This window comes from Syzygium oleosum, unplaced genomic scaffold, assembly GCF_021117445.2.
Source record: "Syzygium oleosum isolate NSW1041296 unplaced genomic scaffold, Sole_v2.1 Sole_v2.41, whole genome shotgun sequence".
Classification (NCBI taxonomy): domain Eukaryota; kingdom Viridiplantae; phylum Streptophyta; class Magnoliopsida; order Myrtales; family Myrtaceae; genus Syzygium; species Syzygium oleosum.
The window spans coordinates 1961754-1987949 of NW_026607525.1; the positions used below are offsets into that span (position 1 = coordinate 1961754).

At 40.1% G+C, this 26196-nt stretch overlaps 2 protein-coding genes across 2 annotated transcripts; one reads left to right on the forward strand and one right to left on the reverse strand.

Annotated features, from left to right (window-relative positions):
- Window positions 1-200: 200 nt before the first annotated feature.
- LOC115671340 (proteinaceous RNase P 1, chloroplastic/mitochondrial-like) lies at window positions 201-5274 on the reverse strand. The gene is made up of 7 exons (XM_056306151.1): window positions 3361-5274; window positions 3187-3276; window positions 2900-3081; window positions 2651-2771; window positions 2415-2483; window positions 2106-2220; window positions 201-683 (listed from the first exon to the last, which is right to left on the reverse strand). Exons 1-7 carry the CDS (start codon window positions 5242-5244, stop codon window positions 439-441), a joined length of 2706 nt encoding a protein of 901 aa, XP_056162126.1. The 5' UTR covers window positions 5245-5274; the 3' UTR covers window positions 201-438.
- Window positions 5275-16833: 11559 nt separating this feature from the next.
- LOC115670920 (peroxisomal fatty acid beta-oxidation multifunctional protein AIM1) lies at window positions 16834-25651 on the forward strand. The gene is made up of 18 exons (XM_030592323.2): window positions 16834-17059; window positions 17224-17295; window positions 17551-17613; window positions 17702-17758; window positions 17847-17914; window positions 18023-18104; window positions 18202-18257; window positions 18865-19167; window positions 19454-19540; window positions 20335-20509; window positions 21050-21171; window positions 21348-21511; window positions 22403-22657; window positions 23508-23629; window positions 23723-23844; window positions 23977-24125; window positions 24624-24762; window positions 25271-25651. Exons 1-18 carry the CDS (start codon window positions 16966-16968, stop codon window positions 25313-25315), a joined length of 2175 nt encoding a protein of 724 aa, XP_030448183.2. The 5' UTR covers window positions 16834-16965; the 3' UTR covers window positions 25316-25651.
- The last annotated feature ends 545 nt before the right edge of the window (window positions 25652-26196 follow it).

Genomic DNA, 26196 nt, shown 5'->3' on the forward strand with positions numbered 1-26196 from the left:
CTAACATAGCAACGAGTTTGCTAGGTGCATCCACGGATTCTACCTGTTAGCCACACGAATTGATAACTTTTAGAGTATTTCCACCGGAGACAATTTTTATCAGTAGTGAAAAAAGCTACATCTGGCGTGACCCATAAAGCAATCATAGAGCAGATGCACCATCTTCAGACTCAACACCAACTACTTTAAGAGCTCCAAAGGAAAAGGAAGCAGGAATAATTTTTCCTGAATCATATTAGGCAAGAGAATGCACCTATTCCAATGTTATAATGCTTGGTAAAATACATTTATATTCATTGTGAACTAAGCTTTTCCGCCAACGAAGGGCTCTCTACACCTTAGAAAATCAACCGGGCCTCATGTCTATACATAGGCATTCCAAGTTCTTTGATCTAGGTGAGAAGATAACAAAAAGATGTGAACTGATTATCAACGAATCTATATTTGGAAATCAATAATACAATCACCACACCTCTCTGCAGTGTCAAGTTGGGACAGGAGGGTGCCATCATATGATGATACAGACGCCGCAAATATGCTTATGAGATTTTGGTGTGTATCAGGAGGTGATTTTCTAATGTCATCATGGTTAGGTTGAAGCGTTTCTGAAAAGGAATCAACTCCATCTTGTGGGTCTCTGTCTTCCATCACATGTTGCTCGCTCTGTTGATGTAATTGCAGATCTAGACAAACGCAAAGATGTGAAAATCAAACCAGAAAACTAGTTCGACAAACTTTATGTGATTAATTAGAAAAAAGCAGGTGATAATTTTGAAAAACTCACACATGAATATCACTTGGCAGCGGAACAGGATATATCAGAACGTTTTGTCACTGAAAGTAGATGATGAAGAGAGGCTCTTCATGTATACATGTGTTCAGCAAAACCAGCTTTATGAAATAAATTAAAGGCGCTTGTACAAAATAGAAACTACAAGAAAACTAATTAACCCATCTACAGATGATGAAAATATTCACATGATTGCTGATTAACACCTGCCACCACACTTTGCCTGCAAATTCTCCCTTCTCCCATCTTGGTGGGACAAGAAGCTTAGTTTGATGTTGCTACTGATTGCCAATGAAGCACTCAACAAGTCCTCGAAAATGTACTGAAGAGTAAACACCAATTCCTTACCACTAAATTCAACCTTAGAAATTTTTCTAGGACAGAAGACAGTATATCCAAAATAAGCTTAGAGTAAACACAGTATATATTGAACTGCCAATTGGGAAACCTAGTCTCTCTTTCCATAATTATCCTGAATCTCAAGAATATCCAAGAACTCCATAAGGAATGGAACGCCCCATGACTACAAAATGTTGATATCAACCAAATTTAAGAATGGCCTTCTAGGCTTTTATCTTCTTATTCTTACACCCACACTCTCCAACCCCTCCCCCCAAAAAAATACCCCAGCCCTTGAAGTTATGGAGATGGGAACCAGTTAGGTGGTGAACCTAGTGACTGGGAATTGGACAAAATACCTTCTTATCAGCAACAAAACTGTGTAGTGAAAATCAGTAGGTTAGGAGGATTGAGTGTTGAGCAAATGGAATGTATTAAAAATAAGACCAAGCACCAGTCACCAGTACCTGAAATGATCTGGACTAGAACAAAAATAACGTTTCATCCAAAAACACTAGCATAAATGTGGAAATCAAATAATTTTTTTAAAGGAATTTGCACTTCTCCTAAAAAATTTTACATGGACTTTGCTCTTGTCCTTAATTGTCAGAACTAGTTAGACTAGTTATTCGCTTCAAGAATCAACAGAGTTATAAAATTATATGGAGTTGTTTTTGCCAAGAGAAAAGCATACCATAAACAAAAGTGGAATGAACAAGATGAAACATAGAGCTTAGATTACAAAGAGCAAAAGAGAACAAAATAATCCAATTCCAAAAGCTTCTATAACCTTTTTTTCTGGTGTGGCTGTGTGTAAGCTTAAGTAATCTCATCATGTATTTAACACTGCCATCCAGAATGTTTGATGAATAACGTTTTTAGTCAGCCCAAAGGCAGGGCATGCAATCATTTATCATGATAAATAGATGCTTCAGCTTATCAGATTGTAAACTTTACTCAGCATACAATCTACTACCTTCAGGTCTGGTTGCTGATCCAGAGGCAGCACGCGTCACACATAACCACGTTCTATCTGCTTCGTACTCATGTTCCAGCATAATGGGTATATGCCAGTGGCCATTCTCGGACTCCTGTGGACATTGTTTTACCAAAGGATTATATAATGTCCTTAACACTTTAAAGATTGCAAGACGCAAATGCGATGCAGCCGAATATGCAAGCCGTGCATGCACACGCCACAACAAACAAAAACTCAATCGTATCACCCATATCCATCTATAAGAGGAGATGTATACAGCATAGAAAATAAATTTGTGCTATTCACCTGGATTACTACGGAGCATGGAGGAGGCATGTGAAACTCCGGACCAGCATCAGAAAAGCTGAAATGTACCTTGAAAACAGAAACACAAATGCTGTTATATTTTGCAACAGTGTCTCTAATCAGACTCATAAATTATCGGATGATTTAGGAAATGATAAAATAGTTAAAAGGCTAGTGACCTTGATAAGCGAAAAAGACCAATAATCAAGATTAATGGGAAATCCAACTAGACTCACCTGATGCCTTTCTTTCCATTTGGGAAAGAAGTCATTTCCTAGAAGTTGAAATGTATGGTCCCTCATTTCATCATTGGTCACGATTAAGCACTTAAATTTGATAGCTGCATACAACCAATACCTGAAACGCACGTTATTTCTCATGTCGGTTTAATTTAAACCGCATGCACTATGGAGGTTTCAATATTCCCCGGAATGACAATAAAGATGTAAACTTTCTGATTGTGATCTGCAAATTCAATAGCTCACCAGTCATCATTGGATCCAGTAGGCGTTAAATAGAGTGCATCCTTATTTCTCCACTTGTCAATGATTGCCCTGTTCACTGGTACTTCCATCTTGTTTCCTGTAATATGTCTATTGTGTAAAACAATGAGAGGCCATCTTCTTGAAGGAAGCTTCTGACGTATCCCATTAACAATTGCCTTAACCTACAAATCGATTTCAACAAGTGCACAAGAACAATCAGAAAACTACAACTCTAAAGATCTATGGACCTTTACAGGTGATCTGTCTTCAAATTTCAAAAAACTTGCCTTTGCTGGTAAGAATCTTTGCTGACTAAAAAGGCCAACATTAGCTCCGTCAATTACTGCTTCAAATGGTCCATTATAATCAAGCCATTTCTGCAAATGCTAAATTAGTCTATCTGGTTCTTGGAGACACATTGAAAATTACAATTAGGAAGGGTTGACTGTAGAATTTCGTACTTGAAATTTCTGAAAGCTCGAGTTTTTTTCTCTCTTTAGAGCCAAGGCTGCAACTGACTCGGCGAATTTTTCTGCTTCCCGAGAATCAAGATCAATTGTGGTCAATTTTTCACCACAGCATTTGCATGAGCCATCAGAACCAACAGATGCACGTGATACACTCCACTTGCCTCTGCCCAACCAACCTTTCCCATGCCAGCCTCCACCACGATTTTTTATTGCTTCTCTTATATCTCTTTGATCCCATTTCCTTTTCCCTAGTCTTGAAGCTATCCTGCCTTTGAACCAGTCCTCGATTAGATCTGCAGTAGATGGAGAGACCTTCCTTACACTTGTTCTGAGTTTGTGCAACAAATAATACACCTTGTCCCCTTTTCCAACTGCTATGCTTACTCTTAGTAGTGCTTGCAGTTCAGGCTCCTCCAGATAGACACCATTCTTCAGCATATGTTTTTCAACTTCAAATGCTTTCTCAATGTCTCCACTATCGCAGAAAGTTGATAAAGCAGGACCATAGGACCGCAACCGAGGATTTATCCCCAAAGGCTTCATTTGCTTCACCAGGTCAAACGCCAAGTCTCCATCACCTATTGACATTGCCATTCTGGCCACAGATGTCAAAGTGGCTTCATTCATTGGGACTTTATCCGAGCACATCTCCCTGTAGATTTCAAATCCCTTTTCAACCGCATACTTCTTGACATTTCCGTCTACTATAACAACTTGATCTCCTTGGTCTATAGCCTCATTTTCAATACCAGAGGAATCACCTTCAGTTCTTCCTACATCATTCAGCCTATCTGAAACATGAGCTTTGGGTTTTGGAGACCCATTAAAGCTCTGCCTGATGCTCTTAATTTCGTCGGTATACCCAACATTGCCATACGTGCGACTTGAACTTAAATCCATTATGCCATCATTTCCCTCGATGCTACGGGCACCAATTGACCGAAGGTCATTTGGCACGACTTCATCCTCCTCACCAAACTTGACGCAATTCGCAGCGACATCTTCATTCGACAAGTCCGAGCTATTCAAGGTCTTCATACCACTTCCGCTTTTAGCAGGCTGAACAACACCAACAGCCGCAGAAGCACAGAGATACAACAGCACGGCATAATGATACTGCCCCAATTGAATCCCTTCCTTACGAGCCGAATCATACAATTGGACCGCCCCCAAAAAATCCCCACTTTTTGAACACATATCCAGCGCGACTTTCAACCAAACTTCAGGCGACTCGACCTTACTTTTCCTAGACTTTCTACTCTCCCTAGCCGCCTCCGTCTCACTACCGCCGACATTCCCGCTAATTTTCTGCTTCCCTACTTTACCTCCCGAACTCCCACCATCACCATCCGCAAAGTTCACCGCCGCACACTCTTTTTCAGGACGCAAATCGCGATTCCCGACTCCAACACCGCCCCTCCGCCTCGAACTCGGATCCCTCCTCGCAGCCTCACCTTTGGGCGGCCCCCTCGCGCTCTCGCCGCCGCCGCCATCGCCGGCCCTCCTTCCGGACCGCTCCCTTATGATCGAGCTCACGAGGTCCTTCAGCGACTCCTTCCGCGCGTTCTCGTCGCCGGGCCTCGGAGGCCGGGCCGGCGAGCCGCCGGCCCTCTCCCTGGTTCCGAAGCCGAAACCGCCCGCGGCCTTCGCCGGAGGGTCGCCGCCCGCCACGGCGGGGAGCTTGGCGAGCAAGAAGGGGTGGGTGTCGCTCCGGAGGGCGGCGGCGAAAGCGGGAGTGGGGTGGCGGTGCTTGGAGGAATCGAGGGTCACGGAGGGCGGCCTGCACGGAGGGAGCGAAGCGAGGCGGCGGCGGACGCGGCGGTGGAGGTGGAGGTGGCGGTGGTGCAGGGAAGGAGGGAAGGCGAGGGAGGCCATTTTGTGGCCGTTGAAGGGGGAGCTTTCTCCCGCTAAACGATACTGGTCGATAATGTACGCGTTCAATTAGGAAAAATAAAAAGAAAATAAAGGATGGGTAACGATAATGAAAATGAAAAATTTTGGGATGACTAGAAAAGTGGCCCATTTGCATGGGAAAATTTTAATTTGATAATTAATGCCATTAAACACACATGTGTAAATTATTTAATGTTACTTCCCTAATTTTAATCGGCCTAGTCGCCTTAAAAAAAAAAAAAACCCCGACTTTTTGGTTTTGTCCCAAATCCAACCCCCCAAACCTTTTTTTTCGTCTAGAAAGAAGATATCAGCTCTCATTCTAGCTTCGAATCTGCCCCGGTTAACCCTTCGTTCAAATTCAGCTGACGTTCCTTTGCTCTGAAGATTGGGGGAAGTTAGAAGCAATTAGGGCTTGCTTCTTCGCTTCTTCAATTCGCGCTCAAATAGAAAGAGAGAATGCTCTATCGCTCCCTCCATATCAGATTCGCTCTCGACGGCACGAAGCCGGATCCGACAGCGAGCTTCTCCCATCCTTCGCGCTTCAACCCCTCTCCGTGCGTTAGCCTCTCGACTCGTTTCACTCGAAGGAATTGATCGTTGACGGGAGGAATTCCTCCGTGAATCAGCTGATAATAGACTCCAAAGCGCGCGATCTTTTCCTTTATCTCGCCGGCAATTTGAAGAAATTGTTCTTCGTCGAGGTGTAAACTGACCAAGCCAACGAGCTGGAGATTGCTCCAGTAATTGGATGAACAGGTGCACATGCTGAGATTTGATATTTGCACTTTGTATGTTATTGCAGTTGAATATTTTCTTCGATATCATGCCTATTTTCATGGAGGCCGCAGTGATGGTGATGATGAAGTTACTTTGTGGAGGGTTTGCATAAGAGTATGCCTGTGGTTTACTGAAGGATGGGAGTAGGAAGCTCACGAATTTTCTACTTCCTTATTCTAAAATGCTTTTAGTAGATGGTGAACGAACTCGCCATTGAACTCACCATCGAAGCTCGTGAAATTTCAATTGAGCATTAGCAAATGGTGAATGAACTTACTGTTGCTTCTGACTCAACCTAGTAATGCTTCGATTTTCGACGAGCAAATCTTGCGAGCAAAATGACGGTCGACCTGCAAGTTCAATGCCGGGCACATCGCGCTGATTGAAGCGAATAGTAAACAACACTGTTCACATTCTAGGAACAATTGACTACCACAGAAATCAACCAATATTCTTGTGCCGATTGAATTCTGTTCAAGAACCTGCTGCGGGACTTTGAGCGCATCTTTTGTTATTTTTCACCATTTGAAGTGACGGTACCACCACGAGGAAACAACAAATCCTATTTACGGATATATAAGAGTAAAATGTGCTAACTAAAAGACAATACACCGAAATAACAACAGCGAACCCCAAACATGTGTCCTCTAACTAGAATCATACGCGTAACAAGAATGGCAAAAACTTGAAAAACACAAGATAAATGCACTTGTACTTCATCAGAAACAATAAAAGTTAAATTTAGGGGAAAAAAGAACAAATACCGGGTTATTGTGAGGGTTGTTCGCAACTTCCGCCGCTCTCTCCTCCGATCGACCAGGCGCGAACCTGTAGAGGAAGAGACCGACCGAGCACTTTGAAATCCACTGCTCGGTCGATTTACGAAGGAATCCCTCCTCTCCGCGATCAATTCCTTTGAGCAAAATGAATGAATAGAGAGGCTAACCCCACGGAGAAGGGGACGGAGCTAGCTGGCTCTGGCCTCGTGGCGTAGAGAGCGAACCCGATATGGAGAGAGCAACTGAGCATTGCGTTCCCTCTCTCTCTCTCTCTCTTAATTGAAGAAGCAAGCCCTAATTGCTTCTAACTTCCCCCAATCTTCAGAGCAAGGAAGGTCGACGTTTTTGTGGAGTTTTTCCACGTCAACTTCTGACGTAGATTTAATGCTGACGCAAAATTGTCGTGTTAGAAGACTTAACGGCGATTTTTGGACGGAGGGTTAGTGGAGGCGGATTTGGGACAAGAATTAAACTTGAGGGTCTTTTTTAGACAAAAAAATTTTGGGATAAATTTGGGACTAAACCAAAAATTGAGGGTTTTTTTAGAGAATTAAGCCAATTTCAATTAAATACAATATATATTTTTTAATATTTACAAACAATCCATTGACATTGGCATTGTCCTCATAAATTTCATATTACCGTGTTCCACATGCATTTTAAGTTTTCTTTTTCCAAAATCATGCAAGTTTTTATTGTCTTAACTTTTTTTCATAATTGCAATTTAAAGTATTTAGATTTTCTAATTTTTGAGGTCTTCTATTTAGGATGACGTAAGTATCTAAATGTCCAACTCAATTTCTATTTCAGTTTTATAATTAATTAATGGTTGTTCAAGTTTGATCTAAGTTGGGTTACATTATAATTTTAAGTAATGGCAAACTCTATTTCAGTATTAGGCTGTATTTTTCTAAATTTTCTAATTGCACTTTTACTATAATTAGCTTGTAATGAATATTATTACATTTAACTACACAAATAAATTAAAATTCTATAGGAATTATAAGTTCTCTTACATAATTCATTTTTTTCCTTGTTAGCTTGCTTAAACATTGTTTTGATGCCATTGTCACAATTAAAAGAAAAGCTTCAAAGCGTGGAAATACTATGAAAACAGACTTCCAATTAACAATTTTTTGTTTGGTATCACAAAGGAACTGAAATACAATAGAAATTATAAAAGACTCTTTAAATGTTTAATTAGTTTTTTTCTTTATTATTGTTTCACCAAAAAGTGTCAATAACAAACCTTTCAAGATATGAATCGATGTGGAAATTGACTAAGGACGTAAAAGGCCACTTGCTGATTTTTGGACAAAATACGTGAATTGATAGCCATGTAAAATGGTACTGAAATGTAAAGATAAACAAGAGTAAAATTGAACAGCCTGTGTTCATATGATTGGCGGTAGAGGTGAGCATGGTCCGAGTTGACAGTTTTTACCCTAAAACCGGGAACTGCCCACTAAGGACCGGTTCCAAAAAATTGAAATCGGGAACTGTCCATTAGTTCCATGAATCCACCTGGGAACCGGACCGCCAGTCTGGTTCGGTTCTCGAGTGGGTCTATGGAACCGGTCCCACTATTTAAGGACAGAGACAGAGAGACAATGAGATGAGTATTGACCGAGAAGAGTAAGAAAGTGAGAGTGAGCGTGAGGCGAAAGTGAAAGAAGGTGTTTCTCGGCTCAGTGTGAGGCTATGAGCGTCAAGTGAGTTAGGTTTAGTTTAGGGATTTAGGCTTTTTCTCTTTTTTAAATTAAAAATTAAATAAATATATCATATTATTATTATATTACCGGTCAGGTCCGGATAAGCGGTTTCACACCTGGAATTGGGAACCAGATCGGTATCCACCGGTTCCCAAAAATTGGAATCGGGAACCGGATTGGTTCCCTTAGAAACCACTGGTTTCGATCCGGTTTCGGGCGATCCCGGGCGATTCGAACAGTTTCCAGTTTTTTTGTGCACCCCTAATTGGCGGTCCCTTACACGAATTACAATCCTGATATTTATATCAACTATGATAGTTAACAACAAAGACAACACCCGCATCCTGCATGACCCTAGAATTCAGAATTTTGTATTCACAGTTGATCAGCACATATTACTTGACGGTTCCTCTCTCCCCAACTCTTTGCACCCCGCGTCACGGATTTGCCTTCGAAGTTTCCAAGTTCCAATAGACAAATACTTATCACGGACATCGGTGGTCGTGGCCTTTGCCGACTAAACCATGCTTCATTTACTGACGCCCGTGTTATATCTTCTGTTGATTAACGCCACTCGTTCTGTCGACTAACTATACTTGCCGATCGAGAGCCTTCGATACTTGGCAAATTTTACCTCTTTTGCATCTCGCTCGGTCTTTCTCAGCCCGAGTCGACAATCACGGACAATTGCCTTTGTCATTTGGACAGAGTTTTAACACACTTGCTTAAACATTGTTATTGTTATATGAAAGCGAATTTGAGGGCCCAAAAACTGTTTTGACCAGAATCAGAAGACCAAGAACATACTCAACGGTCAACCCAAGAAGAAGAGCTGGAGATTAAAGTCACCAGCAAGGTGCAAAATGCATTTCGCGCCGGCGAATAGAATCTGGACCTCCGGTACTTTGGAGCTGCTCCGATGAAGGTCTCTCTTACCTCGGATCGGTCGTCGCGAATGGCATTGTACTGACCACATCTCGACAGTATTCGAATCCAGAACGTTCTCTAAGCAAGTGCGACACTCTTATGATAATACCCGACAGAGCGGCGACACTAGCGGCGCCCTCTCCCGGAGTTGTAAAACGAGGAAAGGGCGTCTTCCGTTTGAGCAGAGTAGCCAAAAAAGGGCTTTCCTTCTTTGATAAACGGCTACCAAAACATCGGCCAGCCCAACTGATCTTTAAAGTCTCTGTGCTATCGCCAAGCTTGGCCTTGTTAGGTCAAATGGGGCCAAATTCATGTAAACGCTTTTTTCTTAACATTTTTAATTGTGTCAATTGATGCCTAAATCTTTATCAATTGAGTCCATCATATCAATTTTGACCGGAAATTGCTGACGTGGACACCGGCCGTCCTATATGGCACGGTCGCCGCTTACGTGGACAGCTTTTAATTATATTTTAACATTTTTCGTGAAAACGTGAAAATCATTAGTTAATAACATCATAGGGGCCACAATTATTCTTACAAACCGAGGCCACGAAAACGATAGGCAAACTCCCTCCCCCATCGAAGCCGACAAATTGTCGGTTGAACGCGAGCTACACTCGGTCCCGTGCTGGCTTTAGCTATCCGAGCGACGATTGCTCGATAGGGGTACACACACCGGCACCCTCGAAATCCCGACATCAGGTACATTACGTTTTTCCAAAGGACATCGGCATCATCGGTCGCATTCGTTTGATCAATTTGTAAGCCACAGCTCCACGCCAATGCGTTGCACGCGAAGCTCCGAGCCAAGGAACAGAACGAGCGATGTGAACAGATCTCAAATTCGACAGGAAGTTTGGCCAACGTTTGGTGAGGGAGACCAAGACCCCAGGAGTCAACGTCAGCCATGCAAGTTTCCGAGCTCTTGCCTAAAAGCGTGAGGCACGAATTGCACGAAAAGCATGCAGCTTTGTCGATGCACGAATTTACATTAGGTCCATAATTTGATATGTTGGAACGCATCGTGCATTTATCGATCAATACTCGAAAAAGCCGAAACGTCCCTTATTTAATATGCCGCGCCTTGAATGCAACAAGCCCCGTCGTCGTCGTCGTCGCCGCCACAGTCTCAACCCTCGTCTTGTTATAAGCTAGTGTGCAGGCGCACGCTATGCAAGTGAACGAAGCTAAGTGAAAAATATTTTCATCGTCGAAAAGTACTTTTTACCCGTGTTTTTCCGCAAATTTTCTTAATTTTCCACATTTTCTATTTATTTTTTTCCTCTCCGTCCGCCTCCTCCTTTCCAAAATTAGGATTAGGCTAATTTCCCTGAATAATCATAGTTGACTTCCTCGTTTACTTACCTAAGTCAATGAGTACCGACCAACCAGGGACATCCTAGATTCGCGGCATTTTTCATTTTCCCCCCCCCATAAAAAAAAGGATAAAAAAACAAAAAATTTTAAAATTTTAAGCCCCAAAAAAAAAAAAATTTTACACTATTAAGCTTTTTATTAAATAATTTTTTTTTTTTTTTTTTTTTCTTTTATCAATTTTTAAAATTTTTTTTTAATATAATTAAAACCCAATAAAAAAAAAAAAAAAAAAAAAAAAAAAAAAAATTATAAAAAAATTTCTTTTTATTAATAATATTTTTAAATATTTTAATATTTCTTTCTTTTTTTTTCTTTTCTTTTTTTCTTTTCCTCCTTCTTGGCCATGGCCTGCTCGCCGGCCATGACCGGTAAAAAAATTTTTTTGTTAATCATATTTTTATTAAAAGTATTTTTTATTTTTTTTGGCCATGGCCTAATCGCCGGCCATGGCCGGTAAAATATTTTTTTTATTAATAATATTTTTATTAAAAATATATGTTTTTATACATTTTTATTTTTTGGGCCATGACCGGTAAAATATTTTTTATTAATAATATTTTTATTAAAAATATTTTTATTTTTGGCCATGGCACAGTCGTCCGGCCATGGCTGGTAAAATATTTTTATTAAAAATATATTTTTTTTTTTTTGGCCATGGCACGATCGCACCATGGCACAGTAAAATATTTTTTTATTAAAATATTTTTATTAAAAATATACATTTTTATTTTTTTGCCATGACCTGCAGTCTGGCCATGATCGATAAAATATTTTTTTATTAATAATATTTTTATTAAAATATTTTTATTAAAAATATTTTTTTTCTTTTTTTGCCATGACCTGGTCATCGGCCATGGCAGGTAAAATATTTTTTTATTAATAATATTTTTTATTAAAAATATATTTTTTTCTTTTTTTTTGCCATGACATGGTCAAAGGCCATGGCCGGTAAAATATTTTTTATTTTAGTAATATTTTTTATTAATAATATTTTTTATTAATAATATTTTTTATTAAAATATTTTATTCTCGTCAGATCCGGCGAGGGCGGTTCTTGGGCTGGACATTAAAAGCTACATTAAAAACCAAGAAAAGGAAGAAGAAAAAAAATTGATTCTCAAAATTGTTAGAATCAGAAGCTACTTTTTTTTATTCTTAAAAGCGATTCTGGAACAAATTTTGACAAAATTGTCCTTAATCAAAAAATTAAACAAACGTTTGCTCAAACGATTCGGAAACAAAAGAACGAGAATCAAACACTATTTAAAAGTTGTATGCGCAGCCTAACTCTTGTTCCAATTTTACCTTTTTGTCTCTTAAAAAACCTCTAACTTTATGTCTTGTCCCAATTCTATCATAAACTTTTTTTTGTCCCATAAAAAGGGTTCAATCCCAATTATACCCTAAACTTTTTTTGTCTTATATAGAAAATCCTCAACTTTAGATTCGATATCAATTCTATTCTAAACTTTTTTTTTTGTCTCATAAAAAAAATCCCAGTTTTAGGTCTGATTTCAATTTCGATCTAATTATTTTGTCTCATAAAAGATCACAAACTTTGACTCGCCGAATCTGGGGAAGTCGGGCCTCACCCATGACCGGCGAGGCTCGACCCTTGGCCGCCCTCGTGGCCATCCAGTGAGGTTGAAGGCCGCGACCTCGCGGCTTGTGGCAATGCCTTAATTAGGTGCGGCTCAGCGGCCCGATCAGGCGGTGTTTGAAATAAACTCCGAACCGCCCCGATCGAGCCGCCTCCGGGCGATCTAGAAGGCGCACTGCCCGCACACCGGCAGTACGGCGCGCATTCGGGATCTTTCTTGATCCCGAAAAGCTCTCGACGAGGCTCCAAAGCCTAGGCTACGAGGAGGATTTAGCAAACTCCCTTCCCATCTAAGCCGACAAATTGTTGGTCCAGCGCGAGGTGCATTTTGGCCCCGCGCTAGTTTTAGCTAACCGAGTGACGATTGCTCGGTAGGGGGTACGCGCACCGGCACCTACAGGATCTCGACATTAGGTACGTTACATTTTTTTTTCCGAGGACATCTTCATCACCAGTCGCATTCGTGATAATCAATTCGCGTTGCCCCGCTCCTATGCCGGTATGCATTCAATGCGAAGCTTCAGCCAAGCAAACAGAACGAGAGATGTGAAACAGATCTCGAATTCAGACAGGAAAGTTCGGCCAACGTTTGGTGAGACCAAGACCGAGGGAGTCAACGGCGGCCATGCGGTTTCCGAGTTCGTGCCTGAAAGCGTGAGTCGTGAATCGCACAAAAGCATGCATCTTTGCCTTAGATTTCCGTTGCGGCTCCCTTCGTTTCACGAAAAAAGGTGATATTTTCGAAAATTACTTTTGGAAAAGTCATTTTTCAGAAAAACGATGATCTTTTCCGGTGTTAAGCTGAGACCTGAAAATCAACTGGAAAATATTTTCTGCCGCTCGATATCCAATTTGATTTTTTAGAGAAAATTACCAAAAAATTCGAATTTTTAATTATTTTTATTTTTAAATTATTTTATTTTTTGTTTTTGTTTTTGTTTTTTTTTGTTTTTCCTTTTTTTGTCTTCTTCCTTGGCCTGTCGTCGGCCCACGGCAACGGCCGGCGATCGACCACCGGTGAGCCCGCTTGTGAAAAAATAAAAAATAATTTAAAAATAAGATTTAAAAAAATAAATAAAATAAAAATAAAAATAAAAGGAACATGAGTTATTTGAAAGAAAATGAGGTGAAAGAAGAGATGATAAATGTTTTCCGCTTTCTAAAAAGCGAAAAACATTTCTCTCACTTTTGAAGGTGTTTTTTCTATTGGTGGAAAAATGCTTTCCATGACTAATTTATTTTCCGTGAAATGAATTCTAGAAAGTCCGAAAAATATTTTTTTGGAAGTCGATCAACGAAGCCTAAGTCTATAATTAATATGTTGTTCTTGTAAACTATATTGATCAAGTGTTTAGGACACTCATGGACGGAACTTCTTTTCTACCTATACGATTTGGCTACTTACTTTCATGATGCGTAGCGCTCAATACTCGAAAAAACCGAAATGCCCTTATTTAATATGCAGCGCCTCGAATGCAACAAGACCGCTCGCATGCAACAAGACCGTCGTCGTCGTTGCCATACAGTCTCAACCCTTGACTTGATATAAACTCGTGGTCAGGCACGCGCTATGCAAGTGAACGAAGTTAACTGGCAGCTACTATGGAACTGTTTGCTAGAATCAAAATAAGAATAATTTATATTCTTTTGTTTAGAATCGGTTTGGGAGCGGTAAATCCGTTTGTTAAATTTTTGTGCCGGGCACAATTTTGCAAAAAATTGTTCCCATAATCAGTTTTGGAACAGAATCAAGAAGCAAAAAAAAAAAAGTAGCTTCTTGATTCTAGAACAATTTTTCTATTTCTGATTCTTCTTGATTTTCTTCTTCTTTTTTGTTTGTTGTTGTTCTTCGGCCTGCCGCCCGCCACCCGTCGGCCACAGGCTAGGACCAGCGAGGGCGTCGCGGCCACCGGCGAGGGCAACTCGCGGCCGCGACGGCAAGGCCTCGCCCAGCCAAGGCAAGGCCGACCTCGTCGTCGCCTGTTGCCAGACAGGCGACGGCAAGGCTGGCCTCGCCAGATGTGGACGAGGTCGAGCCTCGCCCAACCAAGGCGAGGCCGACCTAGCCGTAGCGACCGGCGGCGAGGGCCACGACGCTCTCGCCAGCCTTGGCCAAGGAAGGGAAGGGAAAGAAAGAAATATTAAAAAATTCAAAATATTATTAAAATATTATTAATAAAATGAAATTTTGTGTAGTTACCAAGCACATTTCTGTTCTTTTTATATTTTAAGAATAGAAACTTTGGGCAGTTACCAGACGCCTTCAAATGCTTATAAATTATTTTCGGACACAGAATAAAAAAGAATCATTTTTTAGCAGAATCTGTTTCCGGACACAGAATGGTTGCCATGCGTAGTCTAAAAGACCGGACAAAGTGGACCGCAACAGGGTGTGTTCAACTCCCGGAAAAAAACAACAATTTAAAAAAAAATTATTTGCAAAAATTCCCCGACAAAAAAAATTTCCGAGAATTCATGCCCCTCAGAAAAATGCGTTAACAGGAAAATATTTTCATCGTGGACAAATACTATATACCTATTTTCCCACAATTTTTCTTAAATTTCCACATTTTTTTTTCCTTCTCCCTCCGCCGCCTCCTTTCCAAAAGTAGGATTAGGCTAATTGCCCCGAATAATCATAGTTGACTTCCTCGTTTGCCGACCTGGCCAGTAAGTACCGACCAACCCATGACATCGACGGTTCGTGGCATTTTTTTTTTATTTCCGCCCGCATAATAATTATTATTGCAAGTTGGATTTTTTTTTAAAAAAAATTTCAATTTTTTTAGGGGCCAAATATTGTGGTGGGCCCCCCTGGCTCTGACGCACTTAACCTCGCGATCCACGAGGTAATCGTAGGGAGTAGCGAGCAATGACAAGGAAACGACACTTTGTATAAGGTGAATTCGATTCGATACCCTGCGGCCGATCTCATTGTAATATCGTGTGACCCTATTAATTGGAAAATTAATAAATAAATAAAAAGGTTAATACCGCGAAAAAATCTGAAACTGATACACTCGTGATAAATTTACTCCAGTTAATTTATTGACCACCAAAAGCCCCAAACCGGTATATCTGTGACAATTTTACCCTCTGCTTGTTTTCGTTAAATTTTACCGGCAAATTTCTGAATTAGATGACACGTGGCAACTGACAGGTGTATCAATTTGGGGTTTTGCATGTGTACCAGCTTATGATTTTTTGTGGTATAAATCCAATTTAACGGAGGGTAAATTTGTCACAAATGTACCAGTTTGGGGTTTTTTGTGGTCAAAAAATTAGGTTTGAGGTAAATTTATCGTGGGTGTACCGATTTGGGGTTTTTGGTGGTCAAAAAGTTAGTTTTGGGCAAATTTGTCACGAGTGTACCAGTTTAGAATTTTTGGTGGTATTAACCATAATAAAAAAGAAAAAATGGGATGTCTATGGTATTTAGTCATCAATTAAAATGGTTTAGTTAATTAATTTAGGAATCACAAATTTATGCATTTCAAGCTCTCTCTAGGATTCTTCAAATGGAATACCAGATACCATGTCAATCCAAAAGATTGTAAGAAGATTTTCTTTGCACATCGAGAAATATCAATTTACTTTTATTCATTATGAACCGTATTCTTCACGAATATGTCGACTCGATTAATGGACTTGCCTTTGATCGGATCTGGCACGAGCCACTAAATCAGACCCGTGATCTCAAAAAATCGTCTCGTGCAAAGTATTAGTACCCTAACTGTTTTCTTCGTACTTGACGCACAATAATTTAATGTTCGAGCAAAAACGTCATGAAAGTCAATTAAGTCTATCTCAAGATTCGTTTGCCATAAAATCGGAAAATAAGTGTTGAAAAATTAACAACCGAATTTCAAGCGTCAATAATAACTACCGAAAATAAAAAAACCTAAAAGAAATTCTGGATAAATAAATAGAAAATAGATAACCGGATATCATTTGTTTCTAGTCACACATTGAAATTGTGCTCGTTATGGATATAGTTTAGTGATATAATCGGTAACATTCCAATCGCCATTGATTGATTTTCTCACTCGATTTGAATTGAATAAATCCTTTCGAATGCACTGCAAAACATATCTGATTTTCTCGAGCGATTCTTCCAACTTAATCGAGCCTTTTTAGATCTATATCAGAAACTACCGTAAATAAGTTTAAATTTCATTAATTGTTCGAATTATTTTATTAAATTTTTCAGCGCTTATCTTATAGACCTTAGTCTTTATTAAATACCCCCCATAAAAAAAGAAAAATGAAAAAAAGGATACGTAGTGGACCTCTGTTCGTCAACTTAACACTCGCTTTCGCTTCCCCCACCATCACCAGGCCAACTGTATAAAGAGCTTGGTTCGCCTCCGCCTCCCCCCCCTGCATCTCCCCCCCTACTCCAGCTCCACGCCGGCGAAGGTCTCGTCGGCGCTCCCCGTCGTTCCGGCGGAAACGAGATCGGCTACGGCGAATCGACCCGCGCGCGTCTCCCGTCCCCGGAGGAGGAGGACTGCCCCCCCTGATCATGGCGAGAATCGGCGTCGCCATGGAGGTCGGCCGCGACGGCGTCGCCGTCGTCACAATGTCCAATCCTCCCGTCAACGCCTTGGCCATTCCAGGTGAAAGTTCCGACCCGACCATGAGCTCTCTGGCGGGGCCTTTTGCTTCTCTCTCTTTCTGTTCGCCGTCGCGTTTGGTCGATTCTGGAATTTGTTTTCTCGGTTTGAAATCGTGGATCGAGCGTCTGATCCGGTGCTTTGCTGTTGGTGGGCGGGCGGTGCAGTTCAATCTGAATTAAAGGAGAAGTTGGATGAAGCTATGAGGAGAGACGATGTGAAGGCTATTGTCTTGACAGGTAACTTTTTGGGACTTCAAATTTTGGTGTCCCGTCTCTGTTTCGTAGCTGCTCTGTAATCTGTTTCCCCGTTGTGTTTGTGCGGATCGGCCGAAAGGCTTATTCGGCCGAGCAAGCGGCGAAAAGGCGAAAACTTTGCAAAATTCCTCCGAAAGAAGGCATCGGACAACAAAGCTTGCTGGGGTTCTATTTGATGCGTTTTGTAATTTTTGCTTACAAGTGCGTACCGTGCGTGTTTTCTTGTTTGTTGTGAAGGCAACGGTGGGAGGTTTTCTGCTGGTTTCGATATCAATGTCTTTGAGCAGACTCAGGAGACCGGTATGATTTGATGGAAATTGTTTCTCGAATTATTATTCGCTAATTTCCCAGTGATGGTGAAGTCGAACGTGATCAATTTGCCTGGCAGGTGATATTTCGGGTCTCCCTGATACGTCCGTTGAACTCGTGGTCAACACAATGGAAGGTCCTTAGCCCGGCTTAAACTGTTACCTTTCCGCAATGTGATGCCATTTGAGAGTATGAATGAAGATTGATATTTCTTTTTATGCTAGATGCCAAGAAGCCTATTGTTGCTGCCATAGAAGGACTTGCTCTTGGAGGTGGCTTAGAATTGGCGCTGGTCTGTCATCTGTGTTCAGAGTCAAGTAGAAGCAATTTCTGAGTGTTGTTTTCTTTTGTTTGCTTCCTATACTTATTATCAACAATGCCCCATTTGGTGTTTATCCAGGGATGCCATGCACGTGTAGCAGTGCCAAGGACACAACTTGGCTTACCAGAGCTATCACTTGGAATAATTCCAGGATGGGGAGGTACTTTTAGGCAATGCCTGGGCATAAGCCTGAATGTCTTACAATAATCTTTCCTGCTTATAATCCAAACTAATAATAAGTTTATTCAATTCTTAAGGAACACAACGTCTTCCGAGGCTTTTAGGACTGCCCAAGGCTATTGAAATGATGCGGGTGAGATTACAATTTGATCTAGGATTCTCTCTCTCTCTTCTCTACTTGCTTTCATGTGCAAATTTTTGTTTCTTTTTGGGGTTGCTTCTTCTTCTTCTTCTGTTTTTTTTTTGGGTGGGGGGGTTTGGGGAAGCATTTTCTTGATTTGGTAGGGTAAGCAGTACATGTTTGCGTGAACTAGTTGCAAATTGAACCGACAAAGGTTGGATGACGCTGCAGATAGTGACCACAAGGTTCCCTTATCTCAAATATGGCTTAAGTGTGATTTTTATTTTCCTTCTTTTGAGGATTGAGGAGTAATGTAAAGGAATAGACTGATTTAATGAAACTAGAATATCTTGCTACTGTCTTCTAATGAAGATTCGCTGTAATAAGAGAGAAGATAGATGCTGCAAGAATTAAAAAAATAAGAAAGATCTCTAGAATGAAGTATTTGAGGGCAAGATTCAATCAAATTGCTCCTAGACAGCTGTAGCTAATTCTAGGCCATTGCTTAGCCTTATTGACTTCTATTCCGAGAAAAGAGCAAGCATCTCACCAATAGTTTGTATCTGCAGTTATTTATTTACAAACATGCTAATTAATTGTTTCATTTAATGATTTGCAGTCTTCCAAACCAATTATGTCAGAAGAGGGGAAGGAACTAGGTCTCATTGATGCCATCGTTCCTTCAGGAGAATTGCTGAAAGTATCTCGTCTCTGGGCTCTGGACATTGCAAATAGGCGTAAACCATGGGTTCGTTCACTTCATCGCACAGATAAGCTTCCTCCCCTGTCCGAAGCACTCAAGATACTGAAAATTGCACGAGAACAAGCCAAGAAGACTGCCCTTCACTTGCCTCAGCATCAGGCATGCCTTGATGTGATGGAAGAAGGCATTGTTCATGGTGGATATAATGGGGTTCTAAAGGTAAATTTTAGAGAGTGGCTAATCTGTCATAGATACCTAATCTGTATCCCTTGGAAGAACACGATTTACTGTTCTTAATGTGGCCACAATGGTGGATAACATTATGCGCCTAGTTACTAAATTTGCCCACATTACTAGCATGTGTACTTTCGGGACTTTGTAGATCATTTGACTCAACATGTCTGCTGGGAGGAGCATTTGGGGGGAGGACTAGGGGGCGTGAATATTTTTTAAGCAAGCGTAGTTTCATTTGTGAATTTGCTGACAAAGAAAACTGTCATGGCAGGAGGCTAAAGTATTTAAGGAGTTGGTCTTATCGGAAGCTTCGAAGGGCCTTGTTCATGTATTTTTTGCTCAGCGTGCGACGGCAAAGGTGCGTCTAAAGTAGATATGTACCTAATACTTCAAAATAATAAGGTATATGAATTAAGATGTGATGGATCTTCTCTATCCTTTCTTTGTTATATTTGACAGAGAAAAAAGTGGGCTGCTGGATGTGTGGTTCTTAGTTTTGAGTTTTAATTTGTTGATGATTGGTTTGTTTCCATCCATTATGTTTGCCTATGATATAACAGTTGTAGGAGAGAATTACTGTTTGAAGTTTGAGTCTCCTTTTCTGTAAAAAGGATTTTGTAGTTAACTTTTCATGTAGGAACAAGTTATGCTCTCAGAAATAGATAAGGACATGCTAATTCTTCCAAACAAATTTCTGTTCTTTCTATTTATCCTCATTCGCTTTTTTCTAACATGGATAATTGGGGGGACTTTTTAGGTAGTTTTGTCATTTATATTATGTGATAGAGGTCTTTTCTTCTGTTTCTACTAGGTATTCTATTTTATGTTTATATTCCTTGATCATATTTTTTTCCGATTTTAAGAAAGTCACAACCTTATAAATCATGTTTCATACTCTTACATAGTTTCTTCTTAGGTAGATTTGTTGTTTCGTTTATGTGATAGATGCCCCTTTCTTCTGTTCTTGCTACGTGTTGTATTCTACCTATATATTCCATTAATTTTTTCTCCAATTCCCAGAAGGTTACAATCTAATATCATGTTTCATACTATTAGATAATTTCCTCTGTTCTCACAGAAGTAAGTAGTCTTATTAGCTGTTGTTATAATCTGAATTATTCCCTTAACAGTCAAGACTCTTCGCTTTTGCAGGTGCCTAATGTCACTGATGTTGGGTTAAAACCAAGGAAGGTGAAGAAGGTTGCTGTGATAGGTGGAGGTCTAATGGGTTCTGGCATTGCTACTGCTCTTATTCTGAACAATATATACGTCATTCTTAAGGAAATCAACTCTGAATATCTTCTAAAGGGGATAAAAATGGTTGAAGGTAAGTAGTTCATTTCATGAAGTTCAAAAGCCTGGGAGCGGCATTCCCTATATGGTTACACTGTCTCCTCATATATCATTGGGCCATAGTTGTGATGAACAGTTTTTTTTTTTTTTTTCCGTTGGTTACTTTCCACCATGACTATGAGGAAGTTAAAAGATTTTACCTATAATTTGATGTTTAGTAGCTGTTATTAAGGTATCCAATACTTTTCAACTGTTAATAGGACTAGATAGGTTGTTCCATGCTGGACAAGTTCAAATTACAACATTGTTTGATATTGTCTATACTTCACAATAGCCTCATAAATTTAAACATATAGCTTCTATTCCATGTTTTATCCATGACAAAAGACAACTTCAGGTCATAGCCCACCAATGATGCAAAGTGAGTATGAGAATATACATATCTAGGCTGTTTATAGAAGTTAATTTCAACCCAAACACCTTTGCTGATTATGAAATAGTGATTTTGTCCTTGATGCTGTCATTTGCAATAAGCTTGACTTCTCACTTATTTTTCTGTGACTTTTCTTTGCAGCTAATGTTCGAGGTCTTGTAGTGAAAGGGAAACTGACACAGGGTAATGCGGAAAAGGCTTTGTCAATGCTAAAAGGTGTCCTGGATTATGCAGATTTTAAAGACGTGGACATGGTGATAGAGGTAGATTGCAAGTATTCTGCTTAAATGATTATACAATTCCTTCACTATAGAAAATGGCACCAAGTAGCTCACAAGTTCTATTGAATAGAAGCCATGAGAAATCTTTAAGGCTCATATGTGCATGATCTGTACTACTTCTTTGTTAGAAACAACTGACGGAAGTCCCCCATTTGCAGGCTGTGATTGAGAACATTTCATTAAAACAAGCAATTTTTAGTGAAATTGAGAAGATATGTCCTCCCCATTGCATACTAGCTACAAATACTTCTTCGATTGATCTTAATATCATTGGAGAAAGAACCAGCTCTCAAGATCGGATTGTGGGTGCTCATTTTTTCAGGTTATTTAACTTATTTTCTTTTCCTCTATGACATAGATGTATGAAGTATCACTCTTTCTCATCCTTGGTGCAGAATAGCCTTGCTCATTGTAGGGTCTGGAATTTGTGGTTGTGTAGTTAGGATTATTTGACCTGATTTTATGTCTATTAAAATGCTAATTTAGATTCCTAATAGGCACATGATTTTCTTTTCTGTCATTCCAATTGACAATGCAACTGTGGTGTTATTTATCTGTTTCACTCTGTGACAGGTGTCACTTTTTTCCTCCCATATCTGGTCCGATCAATCTTATCTTGTCGATAGTTTTCTCAGTGATCTGTCTGATGGATCTATTCTCTGTGTCTGTCCACACATGTATGTCTCTTTCAAAACTTTTCTCCGTTTTGGCACAATTGGAGCGAGAAAAATGCCGAAGGTTGAGTTAGTAATGACCATCGTGTGTATGTATGATCAGGTTCTGTAGCATAGCATGTATTACTATGTTAGACATCTCTTTTTTCTCCTTTGAATCAAGAGTCAGCACTGGTGGCACATAGCTTCCAATGGCTCTCTAAATATTGTCCCGCATTTGGATATACTTTGGATACCATGGAGCCCTCCGTCCTAAACTTGATATTAGCTTTGCAAAGTTTTCTTACTGCTTGATTCTTTGTGGCACATTATGCATCTTGATGAGTGGGATTTAATGTTTCTTACCCTTCCAGCTCTTCTGTAATTATACCTGGATCTTCACTTTTTTAGCATATTGTTCTGAAGAATGTGGGTTCTTTGTTTGATTGAGATGACTATATAGATAGCATGCTGTCTTGCTCCAGTATAACATTGTTTCCCCTTGTGCATCGGTCTACTAAGCTTACTATTTTTCTTTTCATTGGCAAATTTGGAAACAGTCCTGCTCATATAATGTCCCTATTGGAGATTGTACGCACAGAGAGGACTTCTGCACAAGTGATTCTTGATCTTATGACAGTTGGAAAAATCATAAAGAAGGTTCCGGTTGTGGTGGGCAACTGCGCTGGGTTTGCTGTAAACCGGGCATTCTTCCCATATTCCCAAGGTGCACATCTGTTGGTCAGTCTAGGTGTGGACCCCTTCAAGATTGATAGGGCAATTGTCAACTTCGGCTTCCCTCTTGGTCCTTTCCAGTAATTATCTTCCCCTCCGCATTGCAGCTTGTCATAAATATGTTTTTCACCTGATCAAATGTGATTTGTTGAGGATATTAGCTTTTATAGATAGATTAAGTTGGGTGCTCTAAGAGGCCTGGACACCCAATGTCATAAAATATACGTACGTTTGGTGCATGCATGGATTTGGAAATGTCCAAGAAAATTAAGGTTCCCGCAAATTCTTTTTGTTTGGGGATACATATGATGATGATTTGATGTAGCTTGGACTGGAGAGGTAGAGTAGGAAAATTCCTTGAGCAGTTCGCTTCTTTTCTTTTTTCAGTATAATTGCTTAGTTACTGCTGATGGATGAGTAATAACTCCATTAATCACCGAACTAGACCAGCCAACATGTATCTAAGACTTTTCCAAAGGAATTGGTTCGTGGAGAATCAATTGTCTGAGAATGTAAATTATGATGAGCCTAGTTGGCTGCCTAGTTCTCTTATGCTTTGGTTTGCGAAATTCTGAGGAAGCTACTTCCAAAAGTTTGACTGAAGGAGCACGTGAAATTTAAAATCATTTATGAATGTGAGAAACAAGAGGATACTGACAAGATCATGCTGCCAAGGTCCTTGTTCTGATGGGAGGACCTATGACTCAGCAGGATGCACATGCGAAAAATAAATGCAAACGTGGTATTTGTGACCTTGTTATTTTTAGCCTCTTAGCCTCTCAAGTTGTTAACTGCCAATTTATCGGAACCTATGGCTTTTGATTAGTCCATTAATCAGTTGAACTTGTAACTAAAGCATTCATTCTCAAAAGCCATGAATGAGTTCTGGGTTCTTGATGATGCTCTCTTTTAACATGCTTATAATTGCAGGCTTCAGGACGTTGCCGGATATGGTGTGGGCATGGCAGTTGGGAAAGTATTTGCTGATGCCTTTCCGGGCCTGACATATAAGTCTCCTCTGCTTGAACTTTTGATCAGAAGTGGGCGAAATGGTAATGAGGATAATCCTTATTAATGTCTTTTCTTATCAATGATCGCTTCTTTTTCATCTGTTAAATGTACTTTGAACAAACTCTGGTACTTAGGGAAGAACAATGGAAAGGGATATTATATCTATGAAAAGGGGCGCAAACCAGTACCTGACCCATCTGTGCAACCTATTGTTGAGGAGTCTAGGAGGATTGCCAATATCATGCCTGGTGGAAAGGTACCTTCATTCTTCTGTTAAGTTGTGTATATCCATTGTATGGACCTGCCGATTCTGTTTAACTTAGCTCAGATCTCTTCAAAACTGACAAGACCTTATGAATCCCTTTAAATTTTTTTGATGTTCACACAGCCTCTCTCTCTTTCTGAACAAGAAATTGTGGAAATGCTATTATTTCCTGTGGTGAATGAGGCGTGTCGTGTTTTGGCTGAAGAAGTGGTAATACGAGCATCAGACCTTGACATTGCCTCAGTCCTTGGGATGAGTTTCCCATCATTCCGGTGAGTTAATCTGCAGTTATTCTTATTTCCTTGCAAATATTTACATTAGTTTACCATGTTGTGATGCCATTTGGCTCCTCGTTCATGCAAATTTTGTCACTATTTGTGAATGCTCTGTTTTATTTGAATGTGTCAAGTGGCGGACTGTGTCGGGTTATGCATTTTTTACATCATATAGTAATGCAGGGATTTTTCAGTACAGCAATGCATGGAAGAAATAAGCATACATCAACCCGTCCCATTGTGGCCTAAGGTCACAGGGTCAAGGCAAGGGTGCAGCCTCTTCCCAGATGCCCCCAGTGAGGGGGGCTTTGTGCACCTAGTTCTTTTATAGGATGTAATTTATCTTTGATTTCCTGGTTTTGTTGTCTTGATGGACTCGTATAGGAGGAGGCTTGCTATTTTTAGCACGAGATTGATTCTTATTTTATACCTTTACATATTGGTACCAGAATTTCTTCCTCCTTCTTGCTGACCTGCTTGTTTCTTCCATTGTAGTGGCGGTCTCGTATTTTGGGGCGATGCGGTCGGACCAAATCACATATACAAAAGTCTCAAGAAGTGGTCAGAATTATATGGTAACTTCTACCTTCCATCAAGGTTTTTGGAAGAAAGAGCCACGAAAGGCATCCCACTGGTAACTATCTTTTTTTTTTTTATGGCTCAGTGAAACCTGTAATCATATAATCACCTTACTGACCTCCCAGAAAATCAGACCTATGTTCACCAGGCTGCTACTCAATCTCATGCTTGCTCACTTTGATCTTTTGCTTCTTTGCTGGCAACCATTTTGGGCTGACAAAGGTGGACATGACCCCCATAAGATCCAAAACACTAAGTACAGAGAACTAAAACTGATACAAGAGGAATTTAGCTACACAACTGACGTGTTTTCAGAGTGAATTAAACATTTACCATGTTAAGAGAGATGTTTAAAAGTGTTGGTACGCAAAGTTAGCATAATCATAAACAATTAGCCCGAGGAAAACCATTCATTTTCACCCCCTTCTTTTTTCTTTTTTTTTTTGCTTTATGCGCCAACTGTGACTGATTTAACGTGTCTTTAGCCCATTACATGCCAGTCTCTGCCTGCCTGGACGCTTTGGAAACTAAGCTCTCTCATGAAATTTACTTTCATTATGCAGAGTGCACCTGTGTCATCCTCATCACGTTCAAAGTCACGACTCTAGGAGTTTTCCTTTCCCATGCTTTGTGCCTATGTCGTCCGCTGCTCCAATCAAAGAATAAAACTAGCCCATTTCCTTGTTATTCAATATGGAGGCTCGAGAGCAATAAGGGGTTTGCTTGTTGAAGTGTAAGCTATGCCACAAGCATATTCAAGCTTCTGTCAGCTAATTTATGCTCTAAAATGCGTCGATTGTAGAGATGGCAATTTCGTGTTAATTAGGCATGCTAAATGTAAACCATTTTGTGGCATCTACTACCAGTTAGTAATTGTCGTTGCTGACATTCGAAAGGGATGTTAAAAAGTGTGAGTATTGGGTGTTGAAGGTGGTCTTTGCCAATGCTGTCATGTCCATACTAGCCACTGAAACTGCAAGCCAGACAGAGTGACGTGAAAAGGGAAACGGCAATCAGTAAGCGGGTCATTTTACTATTTTGACTTAAGCGAATCGAAAGCGAAACATCATTGTTTTGCAATATGGATATGGCGTAGCAACGGATTGATGAACTATACGAGCTCATTTAAATATTTAATTTGGAGTTTCTTTGTGCTTATAGTTGTCCACTTATTGGGGGAGAAATTCTTCGAGGTTTGAAATATTCGATTCAGATGTCTGAAAAACTGTCTGTTGGTAGTTAGTGATGGAGTTGAGCAGCATTGATCTGTTGACCTTTCTTAACGAAAGAAGCCATTTAACATGGATTATGTAAGTCATGACTAGTATTTTAAATCTGAATGCGGCTGGCTATCTCTTTTGAATGAAAATGTTTTGCTGTAAAATATTTTACGAGACATAAATTATTAGTGTTAGAGTGGACATGTCGCATGTGCCCATCCTTTGCTCTCCACGGGAATTGCTTCCATGACCTAGACCTAACTCCTCAA